The 23,552-nt window shown below is 40.3% G+C and overlaps 1 protein-coding gene across 3 annotated transcripts in view; it reads left to right on the top strand.

The window, feature by feature from the left end:
- Positions 1–23,552, top strand: part of LOC145982831 (formin-binding protein 1-like) — a 67,508-nt gene that overhangs the window by 5,611 nt on the left and 38,345 nt on the right. For all 3 annotated transcript variants that reach the window (XM_083116193.1, XM_083116192.1, XM_083116191.1), the window contains exon 2: positions 19,222–19,369. In XM_083116193.1, the coding sequence (XP_082972319.1) occupies positions 19,253–19,369 (117 nt within the window). In that variant the 5' untranslated portion in view covers positions 19,222–19,252. The remainder of the gene's footprint in view (positions 1–19,221; positions 19,370–23,552) is intronic.

The raw sequence follows: 23,552 nt of genomic DNA, 5'->3' as shown, positions 1-23,552 counted from the left end.
GACACCTGGAGGGCAAAAGAGGTAAAAACAGACAACAAAACAAAAGACGTGCTAGAGGACCCCACGATATTTGTTTTTATGCACATTTATGAATGTGCATCCCTTCTACAAGTAACTATTGTTACTCTTTAGATGTCCTGCCATACTTTTCCCAAGTGATGCAGTTATTTTTTTACAAACTGTAATACATACTTAAAGAGATGCCTGTTTTTATGAATAAATTTACTGTACAGTACTTCTTTTTGGCAAATAAACATGTACAGTTCGATTATCCGAACAAACCAGTTTTCCGAACACCCATGTCCCCCAATTACTTCGGATAATCGACGCTCTACTGTGTATATATATATATATATATATAACACGTGGGTCTTGTTGTTTTTCTCTCATCTGTTTCATGAGCTCGGTATCCTTCTGTTTGAGATTGCTTCAGAATGCTAGATGGCGACACAAAACCATAGAGAAGAAGTGTAGTGTCATTTTTTAGTTAATTTGTAGCGTAGTAAATCTAGCTGCATGCCGGAGTGTGTTTAATTTTGCTCTTGTGGCCCACATCCTGGCTCACGACCTGCATCTATGCAGAAAGTACAAGTCAAACTGAAAGCCCTTACTTCATGCACCAGTTGAGATCGTGCAGCGTTCCCAATCGTGACTTTGGCAGCCTAGAACTTCTTGTTCCCTCGCTCGAGATCATACGTGAAGTGTCCTCCGTCGTGGTTCAAGTGGGAAAAGCGTCTGAATTCCCAATTTAGTGCATTGTTTTCAGAGTACTGGTTAGCTAGGATGACTAGAATACTCCAGTCCTTCGATGTCCACACACTATAAATGGCGGACGAAGGGGAATAGGCGGATCCCAAAGATTGGAGATTTGGATCTCGAGCAACGAGATTCGAAATTCCAAGTCACTTGTATCTGTAATTTCATTCAAACAGTTAATATCTACATTGAAATAAAATTTTGACTTCCCTTTGTTGCCTTGATTGCACATAACCACTTTTTAAAGTTTGCATACGTGATATCCATGGGATATCCAGAAGTGGATATGTTATGAACATTTCCGGATCACTTTTCGAAGTGGGACGGTATCTGGACATTATATGCTTTGATTTAGACATTATTTGTACGTACTTTGGATATTGTATGAATACGAAAAGTAAATTTTTTAGACGAAATTTGATCTTATCTGGACATTATTTAGAAATGCAAAGAACATTTTGGACTTGTATTTAACATTTTCTGATGTTATAGGGTTGTAAGAAATGTGTTTTATTGATTGGATTGGAGCATAGTCGTATGTCAAAAGGAATGCTTTTTCATAACAGAAAATGATATCTCTACTTCGATAGAAGTAATTTGAGACTATACTGAAACAAGTTATTGTAGCTGTATTCATATCGTCAAGAAAAAGAGTTTCGACCTTTAAGAATATCATAAATTCTTTTCAATTTTTCTGAGTCCACTTTTGCACTTTTCTGCAACAGCTGCTGCACCGATTTCTCGAAGACTTTCATGGATGCTGGAAGAATTTCACCCCTTTTGTTCCAGCTTTGTAATTCTCTGGCAACACCAGAATGATTTTTCTTGTATGTACGCATTGCTTGCATTGTAGAATTATTTCTCTTGTAGTTTGTGGTTATTACAAGCATAAAAACACAGTTTTTTGTTTCGGGAATGTACGTACCTCTCTCCCTGTAATAGATGAATAATGTATAAAACTAAAAATAAATGTCCGATGAAGGGAGCGTGTGTTCTCCTGAAACGTCACAACGAAAAACTGTTTTTATGCTTGTAATAACTGTAGACTAATAACACCATAATGCCATTAATGTTTCAGGAAAAAAATAAGTTGTATACATTTTTTAAAAAAATCAAATTTTATTGAAAATGGCAAAAGAAGCATTAAGATTAAAGTTTGGAAAAGCTTCTAAACATTAGCAACAACATAAGAAATATATATATCAAGGAAAATTTTTATCACTAAATGTAGCATTTGGCCAAACTTCCTGGCTATAGTAATAATTGTTTGACAATGAGCAAAACTTTTTTTTGGAAGGAGGAAACACAACACAGCGCAGGAACTCTTTCAAGTTTATACTTTTCTTTGTCCAAATTAAAACACAAGAGATCGATCACCTCCGGAGTTACCTGTGATGGAGGCTGCTAGGGGAAAAAACATTGTGTTACCATCTGTCTGCAGGCACGCGCCCACAGAGGGGAGAGTGACTAATCCAGTCGCAGTTGCTACTCTGTCACACAAACTATATTTTTTCACCCGAGTTGTCGGGATGAATCACAAGTACTCTCTACCCCCCTTTCCTCCCTGTGCATGTGTTTGAACTGGGAACCACGTGTGTCGAGAGGATGTGAGAAGACGTTGAATCACGCATCCCTGGGTTCGCATGTGCAGCGTACTTCAAGTGTAAATCCAAGGTCATTGTAACGTTCGAATATTTTTTTTTTATCTCCCTTGCTGGAAACTGCTGAGTTGTGTAGTTTTGTTCAATATGGAAACTCATTGTACAAAAAAATCAATAATTACGATGCATGTACATGTACTAGAAACAATCCCGTAATAAGTATAAATAACGGGTTGAATTCCCGTAAAGTAGTTTTTTTTTTCTGATAACGATGAACCAGTCCCAACTATTAATCAAGGCTCTGTAGAAATATGGGCAATGATTACGTATAAATCTTGACAGCTAGACCTAGACTATTATTTTTTTTAAGTCCGGACAGTTGCGACCAGAAGGGCTGAACTCATCTCCCGTCCCCAGTACTCTATAAACCACTTCGCTCTTTCGAAATGTATTTCTTTGTTTTCTTAGGTATTGATTCGCCAACCTCCGTAGCAGAGTGGTTATCACAACACACTACGACGCCAGGGCTCTCTTGTTCGAATACCGACTTAGAGATTGGTGTGTTTGAGTGTCCATTCATCAATTTCATCACTCATCTCCATCTTCGCAATTAGCCAAAAGTGGCAGAAAAGCGAAGTAAAATAAACCAAATCAATAATCTTTCCGAAAGTGTAAGGAAAGCGACGATAAATAACAAATGAAGTGTTGATTCTTTGTTTATTGGTAATGAATTACAGCCGACTTCCGTCCTGGGCATGGATGTTCTTTGTGAGTCTCCCTTCATTGATTTCATCAAATCATCACTCATCCCCATCGTCGCGATTAGCCAAAATCGCAGAAAAGCGACGCTAAATAACAAGAATCAGGTGAGATTGTTGCTTACTTTTTTGATGTCGAGGGGCTAAGGAAGAGATGGATCGTCTTTTGTAAACGCCCCAGGAGGAGAGAGTCGTCGCTCGTCATTTATGTTAATTGTTAGTTTTCAATGTCTCGGGGGTCCATGAATTATTCACATACTTAGATGAAACCTGTACGCTACGAAGAAGTGAAGGAAGGCAAGTATATGCTTTAGAAGTGTGGCTATGGAGAAGCGTAGACAAAGTAAGAAATAAAACTGTGTTGGAAAGAGTTGGCGAAGAAATACCTGTTAAAAGAGGAAAAGGATCCGGGGAAGAAGATTATATCAGATGATAGATGATATTAGATTACGTGGATACTACTGACACAAAGCGACAGATAACGATGAATGTACGATGATGATAATGAACTTCATAAAATGTTGGTTTGCATTGTTTCATTATAACAATTGGTATTTGAAATAAGTCTTGAACCTTTCCTCGCGTGAATAGTCTCTGGCTATCGACCAGGTGAGTTCTGGAAAAGTTTTCGAGCTTGAGACCTTCTAACCTGAAGATGAGAGTGACGTTAGCTCTCGAAAGCTCGGAAACCTTTCCAGAACTCATCTGGTTGATAGTCTTGAGAATCTATTCCCAACAATTGGTATTATTATTCGCCTTGAAGATCTGAACGTATACTTGAATTTTATAGCTGGATCATTGAATAGTCACCCTGTAAAAACATTTGAGTCCGATGAAATCGTGGCTTCAGCCCATAAACGCCTTTTGAACGCAGAAATGAGTGTCAGTGCTCATACAGTAGGGACGAGTTTAATAGCTATCGTCCCAGACCTCCAGGTGATGTCATAATCATCATAAAGTGTTTAATTCCGACAGCGTGTGTACTACTATCATATTACTGAAAGTCACTTTTTTTAGCTGTACTGAATACTTGATCGCCCTCACTAAATTATTCCTTTCCTTCATCTAGTGGCAAGGATTGTCAGATTTATGAAAATGTACAAGTTAATGGTATTTTCTGTTAACCTCCTGGAAGCTGAGGAGCAAAATAACGAGTAATTTTTATGATTTTGCAAATGTAACAGTTACTTATCAAAATAGTCCTGGATGATAATTTTATGGGCTTGGAAACTTTGTTCCCCTCTCCCACAAAGTTCGATTATGCCCCCTGCCCAAAGTTAGATTTCACGTTACGTATATGAAATATGGTGCACTTTATAGCAAAAGTGACTTGGAACCAGCTAAAGTAAATGAATTATTATGGAAATATATTCTGATTCCCTCCTCAGTCTTATCTCACGTATTGCACCATGGTGCCAAGGTGTGACCATTTTGGCATGAATTTTAGAAAATGTATACATGTTGAATGTTATATTATTTTAAGGAACTCTTCCCTAATGGCGTGGCGCCATTACCCCCACCCCCTCGAGGGCACCTCTCGATCTACGTATGACAACCACTCTTGCAGGCAGAAATTGGGCCCAATAAAATAAAAAAGATTGCGAAGCGAGCGTGGCATTTTATCGAGATACATCGACACGTCAAAACATCTTTGGAAAGCACCCCCGGAGCTTTGGATCGCAGAGAAAGGAGAACGAGCTACATTTTGAAGTAGTCCCGAGCTCTTCGCGTAGAAAGGCTATGAAAGTTTCAAATGTGTTTTCACATGTGCGTGCTTTTTGGAGGGGGGAAGTGGCACAGAAGGAAGCGTTAAGGTCGTAGCTTTGCTGTGAACAAAACATATGAAATGAGCATGCGCGTCTCGTAGTGCAAGTGCGTGGAGTCACGTGACCTGCTCTGCGGCGAGGCGTTATTCGGGCTCACACAGCACACTTGTAAAAATGTTCTGCCGTTTGTTTTGCTGCGGCTTTGCAATTAGGTTGCAACGTGCTCAGGAGGTTGGGTAAGAAAGGAAACGTGATATTTCGCGGCCACGAATTTAAACCCTGAATTATCACCAAGGCCTATTCGTTCGCTGTAAGAACGGAGTCAGTGTAAACAAATACATGTGGTTTCTGAGAAATCCTATTGGATGTTCCAATGAGAGCCGTGGAAGAATCTCGCACGTGATAAAGCTATACCACTCAAAGCTGCTGTTGACCTCCGCGGCGGAGTCGTTAGCACAACGCGCTAGTCGCCATGGGTTTCGAGTTCGTGTCCCGGATTGTGCATTGGTGTTCTTTGTGAGTGTCCCTTCATCAATTTCAGCATATCATCACTCATCTTCATCGTTTCGATTAGCCAAAAGGGCCAGAAGAGCCCAATCAATCACTCAAGGTAGCTGCTATGTTGAAGTTGTAGGAACTTATATTATGAGCTGTACAGTTACTACCAATAGCAAACTAACACATAAGAAAGGAACTTTTCTCAGAAGTCACGTGGTTTTGTTTACATTAACTTCGTTCTTGCCGTAGATAACAAAGTAGTACATGATCTCTTTATAACCAAATTTAACTCCTTAAAATTACCCCATATTGAGAATTCTTGCCGAACTCATAGCCATATTTGTCGTATCAGTTAACTCGGAAACCACCCTACGCAGCTTGGGGTTCCGAGCGTGTTGACTAGTCGACTCACGGTGTTGGCATGAGTGTACCTTTGTGAGTGTTTCTTCATCAATTTCACATAATCGATTCATCTTCGCCGTCATGCATGATTAACCTTGAGATGCAAGACGTAAAATAAAAATACATACGTGGAACTGTTATGTTTGCTTGAGGTCACAACTCATAACCAGAGCTAGGAATTTTAGGTGCTGCACCTTTAATTTTTTTGTGTGAAAATGGGTAAAAAAGTGACTCATCTCCAAAATAAACATGTATTGAACTCTACTGATGGTGTTTCGGTTGCACCTTTTTGCACCTTTTTCACAATCTCAGAACCTTTTCCACCTTTTTCACAATCTCAGAACCTTTTGCACCTTTTCGTCCTTTTTGCATCTTTACTATCATTTTTTTTAATACAACTCGCACGCTGTTTAACCCCACCCACATTCGAGGCACGGCTTCTTGGCACGCAATTCTTGTTTACCGTACAACAATGAATCGTCTTCCTTCAGTTCTTGGACGTTAATGTAGTAAGCGCGCGGACTTTAAACAGTGCCAACAATGACGCGTTACAATTGCTAGAAGTTGTGCTCTTTTTGTCCTATGCTGTATTGTTTACGAATTGTTGTAGGAAAGCTGTTTTGTTTTAGTTTCCTTCTCCCGCCTCAGCTAGCAAGGTAACTGGAGTCTGTGATCGACTGATCGATGCATCGGATTTGCTTGTTCATGCCAAAACATAAAGTAAATGTTGGGAAACTGCAGGACATTGTTAAACAGTTTAGCGGTGACGGCATTCAGAGTGATGGATCTGTTCTGAGGTGTGATGTGTGTGATATTTCTATTGCTGTTGATGACAAACACCAAGGCACTCTGGTTGTGCAGCATCTACAAAGTGGGAAGCACGTCAGGAATAAAGAACTACGAGATGGTAAAGGTGCGAAGCGACAGCAATTCATTGGTGAGATGCTTGCATCTTCGAGTTCCAGAAATACAAATGAATTTTTCAGTGAGACAGCAAGGACATTTATAGCGTGTGGAATACCTCTTTCGAAACTTAACAATCCTGTCATGAAATCATATTTGCAAAAATATACTGGGAAGTCAGTTCCAGATGAGAGCACCTTAAAAAAATCTTACCTTCAATCTCTTTATGAAGCTAAAATCTCGCAAATCAGGCAAGTAGTAGCTGACCATCCAATCTATTTCATATTAGATGAAACCACAGATAGGCAAAACAGGTATGTTTTGAACATTTTAGTAGCACCTCTCAATGGACATCAAGTGAAATCCATGCTTTTAAAAACTTATTTTCTCGGCAAAACAGATAATGCAAGTGTAATGCAAAGTTTCAATGATGCATGTTTTGTATTGTGGCCGGAGGGCGTAAAATATGATAGAGTGTGGTTAGTTCTTACAGACCAAGCATCTTACATGTTAGCTGCATTTTCTAATCTGAAGAATATGTATCCTAACTTAAAACATGTGACCTGCATTGTTCATGCTTTGCATGGAGTTTGTGAAGCTCTTAAAGATGAACGAACGAATTTGTTTCTAGCATTAAGAAAATACTGAAAAAGGCTCCTTCTAGAATACAGAAGTACGTAGAAATTACGAAACTTCCACTACCACCCTCTCCCATCCTCACTAGATGGGGTACATGGTTAAAAGCTGCAGTGTTTATTTGCAATGATTTCCATACAATATCGAAATTTTTAGATGCTTTGCCTAGTAATTCCTCAGCTGTAGAAAAAGCCAAAAAACTTGCACTTAAACAGGAATTGCAAGATGAACTCTATATTGTACATGGCTTCTCTTTCCCTACTACTGCAATCACAAAACTGGAGGAGCAGTGTCCTGAAAAGGAAGCGCAGTGGGCTGTTTTGATGGATGTGCAACGAGAGCTGCAAGGGGTTGGGAAACAGAAGTTAGAACAAAGTTTAGCCAAAAACCCTGATGTTCAAGAAGTCGCAACCAAAAAGGATGTGGATTACCGGTTGAAAACAAAATACGCACCAATTGTGTCTGTTGACGTTGAACGTTCTTTTTCAACTTACAAGTATCTGCTTAGTGACCGCAGATGTAGCCTCACTCAGAAGAACATAGAAATTTTGAATGTAATCTATTTTAACAGTTTTCTAGATGACTAATTCTAAGCAAGTAAGAAGAAGCATGTTTTCCTTTATGTCGCTTTTTAATGTATCAGAGAATTTTCTTTGCTTAGTTATATTAAACAATTTAAAACCAGAGAATACTCTATGTTTATCCAGACAAGTTGAATCATGTATGTATGCCTTGCTCACAATAAATTTTACATCTGAAAATTAGCACCTATTTTAGAACCTTTTTTGTACAAAAATTGGCACCTTTTTTGCACCTTTATTGGCAAATTTTTGCACCTAAAATTCCTAGCTCTACTCATAACTGCCACAGCATAGAGATCATTATCAACTTCGCCTAGCACTGACGCCAGAAGGGCATAGGACTCTGACCCCTTGACCATGGGAGTGCGAAGGGGAGCACCCCTTAACTTCCACACCCCTTCATCACCACTTTTCCAAAACCTATGTTCATCCGAAAATTTTAATTCTTAGTGTCATTCTATGTCATTGTCACATTGAGCAACGAATGTTAGGTATTGAAGTGAGACAGTTGTTCTTAACCTCTCTGAAAAACTCCTCCGGTCGTCCATGCATGTCATTGACCTCCCTTTAACAAGCTGTTCCTTTCAAATTTCTAAACATGTCGTTGCTGTGCTAAAATCAATCAAAAACTATGCAAGTCGCCAGTTTCATTGGCATATTATCATAGATGCCTACAGCGGCGGCGCTAAAATTAATCATCTAGGGGTGCTGAGGGTGTGCGGAATGATATTTAGGGGGCACGATGTTGAAAATAAAGAAAAATCCCTAAATTTCATTCCGCACCCCCTCAGCACCTCAAGATGATTAATCCTGGCGCCCCCGCTGCTCTACTGACAATTTTCACGGAACCAGTTTATTTTATCCGTTCCACCCCTATTTTGCCATTGGACTCGTCCAGTCAGCGCATGCGCACCTGCGTCCATGTCATGACCAAGGCAGACTGACTATATATTCTCCCTATCGGCTTCTAACACAGTTTCCATTCGGCTCACCCAGAACACAAATTCTAGTAATCTCGTGCCATGCATATTATGAAGAACAATTAGTTACAGAAAAAAATAGCTTTGCTCGTTTTATAGTGTTGATACTCTGAATCCACCTCCACCCCCTGCTAAACCACCCCACTGATAAGGGAGGAAAAATTGGTTGTTCTGCCCCTAACACATCAGGGAGGTCCCTCGAGCACTAGCGGGTTGTAAAACACCTCGAAAGAGCTGACCTTCATAACTTTCTCCAACTTTGTTCTGTAAGGGGTGACCTTCTCTATAACCGATAACTCAATCTCCCTCACTTCCACGCAGTACACCCCTGTAACTGGAATGTTGCAGGCCAACGAGACTCTGGCGTCTGGGCCTACAGCCAGTACAATAATCTGTAGGGTTGTGTATGTTCTGAGTGCCCTTTACAGCCTCAGCTTTTAACCTACGTAAGGAAATTTTTGTCCTCTTGAGACAGATATAGATTTTAGCTACGCTAAGGGGCTTGACCTTATTTGTATTAATATTGTTCTAAATAAAATGTTGTATGGCTTAATTGTAACCCTATTGAGATAATAATAAATAAATAAAAGGGTTCAGACAACCAAAGTACTGACGCAGAGCTTGTCTTTCAGTTAAATAACATCACTTTGCTATTTCTATAGGCTAATCTAGACAGGGGGTTAATGATTATTAAGATCGAAAAACACACATTGCCTGGAATTCGAATAACTCTCGATCCATTATAAGAACGAAGTAATGTAAACAAAACCACGTGACTTCTGAGAAAGAGTTCCTTTCCTTCTGTTAGTTCTGATGTTATTTTGCACATGAATATATTAGTCGTGCCTGAACAGCTCATAATTTAAGTCTTATGGCTTTATCACTGGCAATATTTCTGCGCAACTGTCTTTTGAATAACCAATATGGTTTGTTTACACTGACTTCGTTCTTACGGAGGATGGAGAATAGAGCCGTATACCTTCATCAATTTCACCATATCATCACTCATCCTCATTTTCGCGATTAGCCAAAAGTGGCAGAAAAGCGAAGTAAAATATACCAAATCAATCGATCATAATTAGTAATAAGTGCCGCTTATACAGCTTGCCACATGTGATTGCCGATGACCGCGCAGGCAGATAAACACCGTGGGAGGAGCACCAATGATGATGCTGGAATTCGTGGTGGCCACACCTTCGCTGAACTAAGCTTCAATAGAAGGGACGCGGATTGGCTATCGTAGTCACGTGACTCAACTGTGTGTCGCGCATACGCTTTTTTTTTTTTTTTTTTTTTTTCTCCGGCCATCATGTATGGGGAGCTGTATAATTTTGAGTTTCGCCGTTGTCAACACCTGCCCTCAACATGTTTACTCCACCTGCCGGACATTCCGGGTGGCAGAAGGCACTATACCGAAGTTGAAGAATTCTGCATGATGTTCAAGTCTTCGTCGAAAAAACAAAACAATATATATATATATATATATATATATATATATATATATACACAGGGGATGGACAAAAATATGGAAACACCTGGTATAAAACAGGTAGCCATTTCAAACACGATTTGCGTCTGAATGGTAGGTGGCGCTGTGGTCACTGGCACTTCCTGCGAGGTGTACACCCTGGCCAACCTGACAGATGGGCCATTTACAGTTCAGCGACCGATCCGTGCAGGTTATCGTGAATCATGTCTGAGCTGACAGTTTCAAAGAGGGCAAATTGTGGGTGCGCGTATGGTGGGAGCTTCCGTGACGAAAGTAGCGGAAATGTTTGGCAAGAGGCACAGTCTCGAAGATCATGACTGCCTACGAGACTTCCGGAAAAACCGCATCAGCGAAGCACCAGCGTAGCACCAGCGTGGACGCAAGTGTGTGTTGCGTGACAGACAGACGCACATTGGGTAGGATTGTGACCAAGCAGAAGATCACCACGGCTCCAAACGTCACTGCTGAGCTGAATACAGTGCTTACAAACCCTGTTAGCGTCAAAACAGTCAGAAGAGAACTCCACAAGCAGGGTATTCATGGCAGATCTGCAATTCCCAAACCACTCGTGACTGTTGACCATGATGCTAAACGGAGACAGTGGTGCAACGCCTATAAAAACTGGACAACGGAGCAGTGGAAGACTGTAATCTGGTCGGATGAGTCATCCTTTACATTGTTTCCAACTGCTGGCCGAGTGTACGTATGGAAAACGCCATCACAAGCGTACCGAGAGTGAAGCATGATTTGGGCAGTCATCTCCTGGTATTCTGCCGGACCCATCATCATCCTGCATGGACATATCACTGCCAGGGACTACGTAACCATTTTGAGTGACCAGCTGCATCCCATGGTGAAAACTTTGTTCCCAGATGGTGATACTGTGTTTCAAGATGACAGAGCCCCTGTTCATACAGCTCACATCGTCCAGGACTGGTTTGATGAGCACGAAGATGAAGTGTCACATCTGCCATGGACTCCACAATCGCCAGACCTCAATATTATTGAGCCCCTGAGCCCGCTACCCACCATTGTCTCTACAACAACTTGCAGCTGCTTTGGAGGAAGAATGGTACAACATCCCTTTGACAACCATACGCGACCTGTATTTGTCCATTCCACTTCGACTGCAGGCCGTTCTGCGTGCCAAAGGTGGTTCTACTCGATATTAATAAAGGTAATGTGCATTTCTGCAGGTGTTTCCATATTTTTGTCCACCCCCTGTATATAAGAACCAGAGTTGCATGTGAAATTTATACGAGTCGTTCTGCATATGTCTGCTGGTCACAAAGTCGCCCTGCAGGCAGAGGAAGTGAGGTATATTTTTGGTCATAACTTTCACAGACTTATTTTATTTATTGATCAAAGCGCGGAGGGGAATCGATGACAGGAAGGAGCTAGTCGAGTGGTCGGCTCACCAACTCGCTGCTATCGATTCGAGCCCCATAATTGTCATCCAATCATCGTTCAGCGTCATCGTTGCGACTAGGCTATACAGAAAGATAGATGGTGCAGTCACAGATAGAAAGAAAATAAAACGTGAAGCATATATTTTAGGGAGTTTTCAGAGCGAAGCGACATGGGGATTTCACACCGGAGTGACAAGCGACAAGGACGCCATGCAGTGGTGTTGGGGGGGGGGGGGGGAATCACTGCCAATAGACCGAGGCGACACGACGCACAATATTAAAAACTGTCAAATCCGAGCGACACACAAACGACAAGTACAGCTCGTCGTGTTGCTTCGGTTCGAAAGATTTAATTTGTGGAGAAGCGAAGTTCTTCGCTCACATTATCTGCATAATATTTCCTTAGTGTCAGGTGGAAAATTAAGCATTTTCATAATTATTGAATAATCTTGAAGGGAATGTACAGAAATGTCAAGCGTGAAAGAATGGTTATACATTGTATTTGTATTGTATTGTATTTGATCAATTTACCTTTTCACTTCGTCGCTCGAAACTAGATGCAATAATTGGAAGCTAGCAATTCATATGCTTCTGCGTGTTTGTGTACACTCTATCCCCCCCCCCCCCCACCTGAACCCCATCTGACAAGTATATCAAAACATGATAAATCAATTGTGTCCAGGTGTGAGGACTGGCTTTAAAAGAAGTAAATAGTTTTTGTTGTTTTTTTGCATCCTGAACTTCCCCGGTCTCCAGTGAGCCTAATTTGCTGTCCTTTCTCTTGAAGGAGTTACGGCTCTGAATGATGCAGTATGCGTAAGTTGCCTGAAGCAAGAGGGGGACACTTTGGGTATTTTTTAGGGCTATGCCGATGTATTGGTATCGGTATCTAAAAGTATCGGTTGGAATCCATCTGCCGATACCAGCCGATACTTATTCGGCATATTGGTCTTTCACAAGGTCCGCAAAAAAATGCCGCGCGACACTTTCAAGAAAGAGAGAGAGAAAGGAGTATAATTATCCTGGAAATTATGCAAAATTCAAACTTTCTTTTCATTTTGCACGAGAAACTATATTTTGTGACTACATAATATATAATTTAATGCAATTCTTGAATATTCTAAATCAAATTTCTTGGTAAATTGATGCATATAATTGGTGAAGAATATTTACACACCAATATTGATCAATATTTTGAACAAATTCCCTTGTATTTTTTTTTAACCTTCTGGAAACCGAGGTTCATATTCTACCCTCACCCCCCCTCCCTCCTACCTCCTCCCCTCAGGCCTTAATTTACGCTGCAGGTTGTTCGGTGATTTGGGCACGTGGTGGTTACAGATCTTTCCACACAGTTGGACTGCCTTTCAGGAATCACATTCAGTTCTTCTGTGAAGACTCCCATTATCGATTCCTAGAAAAGGCGCTCGCTTTCACAATCTGCCGTCGCCCCATTGTCTTGGCTACTCAGGCGTCAGGTATGCGCCATTGTCTCCAAGTAGTTTGTGCCCAAGGTTCATGTTGACACGTCGCTGTATGCATCGCCCGAACGAGCTTGCGGTTTGCAAATAGCAACAAAGGTGGCAGACAGCGAGGGGAGGGTGTGTTGGTTGAGGCACATCTTTTGTGTTCGCGAACAATGCACGTTTCGCTTTTCACGCATAAAGAGCATTGGATTCTTACTTGTGTTCAAATTTTAACGTGACTTCTTTCCGGAAAAAGGAATGGCAGTTCATTAAATTTGTGTGCATAAACTCTTTGACTATTTGCCTGACTATTTGCCTCTGCCGCATTTCGGAAAGAAAGGGCAGAAACAAGAATTATCTAGTGGTTGGCAACAATGACGTGTTTGATGGACGTATTAAGGGTATTTTTATTAACCTCCTGGAACCTGAGAAACAAGAGTCCTGAATTTCATTTTTATTGGGTTGAAAACTATACGATTCTGTCCACCCCCTGAAGTTAAGCTCCAAATTTGATTCTGTTCCCCCATCAAGATACGCCCCGGGTATACGCTGGAAAGGATTTATTTTTCCAACCAATTTGAACATAATTTTATATTTGTCAAGAAGTCTAAACATAAACTATTCAGCTGCTATTTATGATTATGCCATCAATTAATGGATAAGGTTAATTAGTAAGATATTTACGAATAAAATTTTAGAATGGGGGCATTTGCCTTAAACAAAATCTGGCCACCGTCTCACAAAGATCGAGAACCAAGGGTATAGACGACTAAACTGATTGTGTATGTGGGTGGAGCTCACGTATATTGTTGCTACAATCACAGGAGCAGTTTTCCCTTTTAAAGGTGCTAAAATATCCCCTCTTCATCTCTGGAAATTAATATCCACAGTGACGTAATGATTTGCCATATCCCGTGGTCACGACTGAATTTGTTCGAAGGTTTAAGTATCTTCATGTTTCTGGGAGTCCGTCTCTGTAATGTGATTGTTTCCATTTGGTGGGGACTTTGACGTTTGTGACGTTTGGACCAGGCAAATGCTGTGTGTTGAATGGTACCATGTAGTGTATAGAGGTTATTGGCTGTCCCTCTTTACTTTTTTCCATATGTGGCAACGTCGAACTTCTTTCCAACCGCCTTATTTTATGGACTCTCGTATAGCTTCTACAAAAGCCGCTCAAATGTTTCGTTTGACTCTATTCTTAACTATTCATAAAATGCTGTTTTTGATAATTGTGTTCACAATTCAGACGCGCATCGAAGTAAAGGACGAACATTAGTAACATACAGAAAACATGGGCACACGCTGTCTGTACCCCTGTAGGTATAGGTCAGTTTCAGGTAGCTTATGTTTGCTGTTCGTTTAGTCGTATTACCTCATTGCTGGCAACACTGGCGTTAGCTTGTCCGTCAGTTACTTTCTGCTTCATTTGCGTCGTTAATACAATTTGCTGCGCTCATTGTCACGGGATATGTTTATTAGCCGTGAACGAGTCCGCTAAATTTCATGTAAAGGTAGCGGAAGTTGGAAATTCCCCCACCCCATTTGTATTCTTCCGTTGCGAAGAACGCTTTTCGACATGAAATGCGGAAATTTCTCAACAGCCCAACTCGACTTCAGCCAGGTACGTAAATTGGCTGTTCAAGCTTGACTAGCGTTTAATATGAAGTTGTTGATTTTACGTCGCTTTTTCTTCCGCTTTCGGCTAACCGCGACGATGGAGATGAATGCTGATGAGGTGATATGGGTGAAGGAACAGTCGCAAACACAAAACCCAACAGAAGATTATCCTGGGGGTGGGTCCTGTCGCCGGAGTCTCGTTAGCCTGCAATGATTCAGTCTTAATCCGTACTACGTGAAAGAGAGGCCAACATTTAGGTGACTAGAAAAATACATCCCGTAATTTTCGTGTTTTAAGTGGAGATTAGTGCCGATACCCAGTGGCGTACACAAGATTTTCGAAAAGGTGGGGTGTTAAGTAGATATATATTTTTTGTAGTTATCATTTTGCCATATTTTCCTGCCTTTGACGTTCTTTTTTTAGGAATGCCGGGCCAAAAGGGTGGGAGTATGACTCCCACCCCCTTGGGCACTCCACACCCGACAGCAGGTATATTTTATGAGTTTGGGAGCATGAGGGCTATGCAGAGCGTGTGTGCACAAAAAAATCCCAGAACTTCGAATATTACATGTATTAATAATGACACCATTAAATATTGATAGTTAAAGTAAAATAACATATGAACTGGAGGGCACCCCCATATGTATTTCATTTATTATGTCCGTCAGATGCCTAATCACATTAATATTTGTCCATTTCAAAGCCTATTATTTTAATTTTCTGTCATATTTCAGAGGAGTTTTTCTCTGGTGTAAACGCTCCTAAAATCCCGGCCGATTTATGGAAGGCGTGTCCCAATCCACACCTTTAATGCCGCCACTTGTTGAATACTTCCCATTCTGCCTATACACGCTAGCGTACGAAGGATATTTTTTCGGAGGGCCGGAATTGTAAAGGTGATTACATGGTTGCGTTCTACGGGGTGAGCGTTGCACACTATAGAATATTTCTTTATTACCATTTTAACCTTCGTTTTAAAAAAGCGTTCAAAGCTGAAAATAGTAATCGAGGCCATTTGAAGGTGGGTTTTTGCATGTACCACATCAGTTTTGAAATTTTGTCTCACAATTTCGCTAGGGGCTGCAGCCCTCATTAGCTCCTCCCTGCGTACGCTCTGTGTATACACACGTCAGTTGGGAATTACCGATGTAACGCCATTTAGCTACATGAACGAACCTTCGCCGCCGCACTTCTATTTTAGTTGATTCCTCTTGTCAGTAAATTGTGATGCCTCACCTGTCAGACGACATGTTTCATAGACACCGTTAAATTAATATGTATTATCTATCGGATGTTTGGGGCCGGGGGACCAAGACCAATTCGAACTACAGTTAGCCGTGCGAGCCGTTAAGCGCAATGGGTCACGCTTCCAAGAAGGACGTGGTGGCCATCCTCTTCCAATCAATCCATCAACGCTCGAGGCGCCATCTTAGCAGGCAACACTTGCGTGAGGGAAATGCTAACGGAGATGTTTTGGAGTTGACACTTGCACGAATGCCGAGAGCTGTACACTTCCTGACCGCTGACTTGTTTATCAGTAAGGGGCGGATTTCTGTTCTCCATCCTGGGTTTGATACCCGGTGGAGGCACGATTCGGATCCCACTCTAAATTGTAAATTACAGGGAATCAAGATGAAATATCTTGAAATGCAGGAAAATCTAAGATCCGGGGAAATTTTATAACAGTTTGCTCTATTTTGACCATGAAGATTGAATGTATGTAATGCGGCAACGTAAAATCGGGGTTGCACTGTATACATAAAACCACTATTGTCGGAATCAGTTGGACAGGGGCCAATAAGCCAGAAACCTTTTTGTATGTGGTAAAATTCATACTACAGACTGTCCAATGTAAGAACGAAGTTGTCGTAAGCAAAGCACGCGATTGAGGAGCTGTTGCCGTGTGGTCAATTCTGAGTTAAAATCGTCCATTCTGTATTCGTAGTTGCACAGTTCTTAAAATAGTCTAATAACCTCTCCATACCATCTTAGTTACGTGACGTGTTCTAGCGAAACAGCTGCCAGAAAATATTAACCAATAGTATGCCTCGTAAGTCACGTGTACTTGTTTACAGTATGCTCTCCTAATAATTCAGAACTAATGATGCCAATTATATTCTATCAGGCGGTGATATGTAGTGATTACCACTTTCATGCCTTTTGGTGTGGTTCAAGACCTGGAAATATTGTGGGAAGGAAGCTTTCGGTTTCCGAACACGGCCGAGGGCAGGTCGAGCGTGCAAGTGGAGGGCCCTGTGCGTGCAGTCGGTGGCATCCTTGTCCACTCCGAATCCTTTTTTCTCACGATTGGAATTTGACCTCAAGGAAGACTGGACGGCAGTTTTCGTTCTTGCTGTGGGCCCTTTTATTTTGCATCCATTGAAGGTAGTTTCCGTTAGTTCGGAAAAAAAGAAAGGGTCGAATTAAAGCTAAAATTGCTGCTGTTGTAAGTTCATTCCCTCGTCCAGTGACGTGCCAGGGAATTAGGAATATGAAGGAGGGGAGTCATGGCTCATGGTTCCTCATTTTTTGATATTAAGTACTGTATTTTTTTTTTTACCTGAATCAAAACCAGGACAACTTCATTAACCCAAACCGTTGCAGATCACAAAACTGACATGAACCATAAGCATTAACATGGTGGCTACTCATCGAGAATTCCTTGAATTCCAGGAATTTTCCGTGAATTTTTCTCCTTAGACGCGAAAAATTGCATCTTTTATTAATCCAAATCCCATTGAATTTGCACATTTATAAATGCCTTGAGGCAAGTATTTCACAGATTAGCTTTTATTTTTCGAAGAAGGAGAAGAAAGCGCCGTGGATAATAAAACAGAATTCTCTCAATTCATTTACTTTGCTAGTGTCCTTTACAGAACAATCTATCAGACGGAAAATGATTGCAAAATTAGATATTCGAAGTTGATTATATAGTGTGAAATTCTTATGTGTTTGTAGATGTATTTCGAGTCTGAGTATGTGAAATGGCAAAAGTAAACTCCGTACCTTAAACTAAATATTTTAAATATATGTACTGTTTAATTGAATTGAATTAGAATTTTTGAATACGTTGGAATCACACAGACCCTTTATGTTGTTTGTAATAACTAATGTTGAAATTGAGAAAGCATCTGCTTTTGTCCTTGAATTTTTGGGAAAGTTCCCCTTGAAAACCGATAATTATACTTAAATGTTATCATGGTTCTAGAGTGGCCACCAGATATACATGGACATTTTTTACAAGGGTGGGGGTCGCAAAGGAGGCATATGTTCCTCCTCAATAGTGTTGCCCTCTCAATAAACATTCCTTCAGTTTTGAAGTTAAATGTTCCTGCTCTGCAACGCCCTTGTAATAAATAACATACATTACTGTGACTGATATGAAAGTACATGGGTGAAATATATAAAACTTTAGATTGTCATTAATTTTTACAGGGCTCCTTCCAAATGCCCCCCCCCCCCTCTCTCCGGGTTTGGACACACCCACACGCACAAGAAGAGGCATCTGGACCATACTGGAAGTGATGTGTTAAACACCACTCTCTGGTCAACCCCCTTAAAAAAACATTGATTAGAGGATGGGTGAACCCCAGAAATTATTATTATTTGAAGTATGGTTACACTTCAACTTACAGTTTACTTTACACTGATTATCTTACTATAAAAAAACAGCTTAGAATAGAATAATTCTCACTTGGAACACTCACCGCAGGTCTCTCGCTTGGCAGATACCCTGTTGAACCACTCAGTATTTTGACTTTGCTGTTATACATTCTTAGGTAAAGAGAAAGGTTTGTATTGTCCACACACTGTAAGAACGAAGTTAATGTAAACAAAACTTCTTGAAACTACTAGTTCTTTTCCTGTGTGTTAGTTCTGATCTTATTTTGTTATAACTGTACAGCTCAAAATATGAGATACTCAACTTCAATATAGCAGCTACGTTGAGCGGTATGGCATTATGGTATGTACAATATCCCTATCCACAAGATTCCTGCATGACTACCATTGCAACAACCAATAGGACTTATCAGAAGTTGCATGTATTTGTTTACATTGACTTCGTTCTTATAGCAGACAAAAAATAGTTGCTCTATTTTCTGGGACAAGGTGTGATGTATATTCGGAAGAATTTGCATAAAATTCCGATCCTTCATTCTTTCACATTTCTTCGCCGAGAAACAGGGTATTGATAAATTCAAGATGCAAGGTTGTTTTTCATTATTGAGTGTAAGTTGTAGGAGCTTCAGCAGGTTTCTAAGAGCTGTAATTTTATCCTGACTGCATTTAAGAAAAACTGTTTGAATTGAAAAACCAAGGCGGAACTTATATGTTATTTTGTTTCTGCTTTTCAGATTCACCCCATGCAAAGCTTTCAAGCAGGTGATGACTGAAATAAATGACCTGGCTGGACAGCATGAAGTGATAGCGGAAAATCTTCAGTCCAATGTCATCAGAGAAGTCACAATCCTTGTAAAGGACTTCAAAGATGAAAGGAAAAGGGTAATACACTCGCTTGATTTTATTGTGCAACCATATTAATTCTGCTGTGTGTGTGGGTAACAATATTAACGCAGAAATTTGCATTTATACACAATCCTTAATTTTTATTGTTAAAAATTGTTTGGTTACATTGTGAAAACAGCAAGGAATGGATTTGTGGAACTTATTTCCATTTGCTGGATGATTTTTGCAAGGATTCAAGTTGAATGTTAAATAATCTTCGAAAATTTTGAAGAAATAGGGTGTCAAAAATAGCTTGGAAAATTATGTTTTTAATGTTACAGGTCTTTTCTACTCTTACGGCGGGCGTTCTGTATGTTCAGGGAAGTGGGGAGCGGGGAATACGCAGCAGACCAACCAAACAACAGCGGTGGCACCGAGAGTTACGACGTCAAGGGGGGAACTACTATGTGCACCTCGTTCTACAGGCTGCTGCGTTTCTTATCGTGCCGGATTGGTTGCTTCCCCACTTCCCTTGCCAGCATATAGAGTGCCCGCCGTAAGACTAGAAAAGAGCTATAGAAACATTGTATATGAACAGGAAAGGATAACAATGCAATCAAACCTAATTAACCTAATGTACTATAAAATCCTCCAACAATTGGAAGATTGTTTGAACATGATCTGATGTTAGTTGATGCTGTTATGTCATTTTTCACAGAAGTAAATACTGTATGAATGCACTTATGAGAAACTATAAAATTTTATCTTTTGTTTTACATCCAGTGCTCGAGGGGGGCCCGGATGCTATCTCCCCAGTTAAGAAAATTTTCATAAAGCATCCCTTCGAGCTAAGATAATTTGAACAAACATCCTCCATCTACCACATTTTCTCCATGTTCATTCATACAACCGCTCCTCTACTTATTCCAAAACTGGAGGAGCCATCTCCCCAGCTAGGAATGTCCACTTCCAGCACTGGTTCCATGTCCATATTCAACGGGAGTGTTTAATAGGTTCAAACTCATCCCAACAGTTGAATACATATTTGCATTATTGATATAGTAAATTCATGAAAGCCAAGAATTGGGACAAGACCCTACAGTAAGGCAAGGGGTTTGGAAACTTATTTATGATATATGCTCATATAGCTCATATAAAGGGGGGGGGGGGGGTTCAACTCTTGGTTTAATTAGGATTCCTATATTTCATAAGTGAAAATCCGGGACACTTGTTAGGCAGCAAGGGGGGCTGGACCCAATAAAGTTGTATGTATGTACAACATAATTGTCATTTACATCCTTAGCGTCGTCACCTTGTAATCAAGGTGTCCCAGGTTCAATACCCGGTGGAGGCACAAGTGGTTCGGATCCCACTTTAAACTGTAGGTCCAGTCCCGATTAGCCTTACTGTGCATAAAGTGGACTTAAAACACCAAATCAATGAATCAAAAATCAATCCTTTACATCCCACATTGTGTGGCAACTTTAATTGAAAACTGCAGACTGAACAGATAGGCACCAAAGCACTGACTCTTTGCAGTATGCAGGTTACTATGCAATGGAAGAGAATCAATCGTAACTGAAATTCAGCACTGCTAACAGACGGAAGCACCATCGTGAAGTCAAAGATGTTTGCAGTATCGTCTGTATGTAGTTAACTCTTGTATTATGGAGAGGGAGTGGTTCAATCTAGAGTTTTTGTAAAATGAGCATTTTAAAAGTATGTCCACGCATTTAAATATAAAAAATGTTCAGGATTTGTGCATCCCGAAGAAACTATTCGGAACACCGGGACAAATTATGCCATTCCGGGATTGTCCCTGGAAATCCGGGATGTATAGCTTCCTTAGGTATAATCTGGCTATAAAAATCCACTCTGCCACCACATGAAAGGTCACACATTTATTAAATTAATTAAGTCTATCTACAAACTTCTAACTTTTCTACATAAAATGAGCAGAAAATGTTTTTGAAAAAGCTAATCCCAGCTTCTCTTTAAAAAAAAGAATTACAATGTTAGAATTAGTCTTTTCCTCCTTGCTAACATCATCAGTGTTATTTTAATATTCGTATGTATGCACACTTAACAGTGCAGGTTCCATTAGTCGAGGATCTCCCATTGAATTGCGAGGACATTATTTCATCCTCCTTAATGTTAAACACATCCTCTCGGGTGTTGAAGATGAAACTGGCAGTATAACCAAGATCACCAACAATTTGTGCATATTTGAGAACAAGAGCTTGTCACAATTTTCCATTGCCTACAATGCAGACTCTAGACATGTCTTTTCAATTACTGTTTGCCACATTTTTCATTCAGATTTGAAAATGTAAAAAAATATCAACCAATCAATCAAACATTTTGACGCACTGTTTCAATGAATGAGGAATGGGCATTTCATATTGGAATAAGTTATTGCAATTTTTCAATGTGTTGACAGTGTTCAGAGAAACTTGGGTTCATTTCTACTACAAAATGGTCCAAAAATGTTGATTGAATTGTTGTTTTAAGGCCACTTTATTCACATAGAGGCTAATCAGGACTGGACCTACAGCTTAAAGTGGGATCCGAACCACTATGTGCCTCTACCGGGTATGGACAACAGTAAAGTTTCTACTATTAGTGTATATGATTTCACAAGTCACCCTACTGAGTATTGATACTTTTCTGTCCATCTTGTGTAAAACAATTTGAGAACATCACAGTACTTCCCTAGCTATCTTGCACTGCATTTTTTTACAACCAAATTACTTTGAGAACATTGATTTATTTGCATTATTTTACTTCGCCTTTTGTGCCACTTTTGGCTAATTTCCGAAGATCGGGATGAGTGATGACATGATGAAATTGAAGAAGAATGGACACCCACAAATGCCCATGCCCATTCTGGGTTTCGAACCTGGGACCCATGATGTGCTAACCACGGCGGACCTCTCCTTCGTGAAGACTCGAGGGGAAGAAATTATAACTGATCTGACAGTCTCAATATTGCAGAAATCCCACAGAAATGAGCAATAGCCAGGGTTAAAATATGTGCTGAACAATGTACAAAAATTGCTTTTGGATACTTCTCTGAAATTATCGATCTATTTCACCCCTTAATTCTACCACCCATTAAATCAGCATCATCACATTCTTCACAAACTATTTTTTTTTCTAAATCCTCACCCACTCAACCCAGAATGGCCTCCCCGATGGCACAGTGGTAGTGTCGTTGCTTTGTAATCAAAGGGGCCTGTGTTTGATACCTGGTGGAGGCACATGGCACAGTTGTTCGGATCACACTTTAAACGGTAGGTCCAGTCCCAGTTAGCCTTACTGTGCATAAAGTGGACTTAAAACACCAACTCAAACTCCAATAGGGTCAAGTTTCCCATTCCGATCTAGAGTTTGGAAAATGATTTTTAGACTTTCGGGATTATCAAACAGTTGAGAAATTTCAAATTATCAAAAAATTAGAACCTGAGGAATACTTAAAACTTGAAACAAACTATATCGGGAACTTCTAATGAAATTAAAATATTCACGCTATAAGTTCACAAGCAGCTGCGTCGAGCAGAAATTACATGTATCATTATAGAATTTGCAAAATGACAGGAGTTTTCAGAGTATTTTCCAGAGAAATTCCGAAACTATCAGGAAATTACAGACATTTGCTTTGCAGTCCATCTGGTGTGTGGAATTAATTTCTTTCCCATCCGTATCCTGTTCTATGCGCTTGTAATTTATGGGAACAAAATAAGTCTGAAGAAATTTTTACGAACAAGTCTCTGCTTATAACGGATAGAATAGGAAATCTGGTAATTTTACTGAACCAAAAGGGTTGGGGGGGGGGGGTGGAGCTGTTGAACTCCCCCTTAAATACGCCCATGTATAATATGCTACTCCCTTTAAACAATTATGGTAATGTTTCTTCATAACCTGAACATATCTGGTGCATGTCTGTTAAAAAATGTTGGAAATAAATGTGCTCCCAGTCCATGCAGAGTGAAAAATCTCCTTTCACTCATTAACTTCAAATTTTCACTTCACAGATTCAAATAACCAGACCAATGTTTTGACACTCATCTAGGCGAGCTCTTCAACCTTCCTTCTTTCTATTCATGTATTTTGTGGGGTTATATTAAACATGTTTCTAGGTTACTTAGACAGTATGCCTCCCCGATGCTGTAGTGATAATGCCGTCTACTTGTAATCAAGATGTCCTGGGTTCAATCCTCATTAGGGGCACATAGTAGCC

The sequence above is a fragment of the Lepisma saccharinum genome, unplaced genomic scaffold (assembly GCF_977018435.1).
Source record: "Lepisma saccharinum unplaced genomic scaffold, izLepSacc3.1 HAP1_SCAFFOLD_444, whole genome shotgun sequence".
Lineage (NCBI taxonomy): Eukaryota > Metazoa > Arthropoda > Insecta > Zygentoma > Lepismatidae > Lepisma > Lepisma saccharinum.
This window is presented reverse-complemented; position numbering and strand designations above follow the sequence as displayed.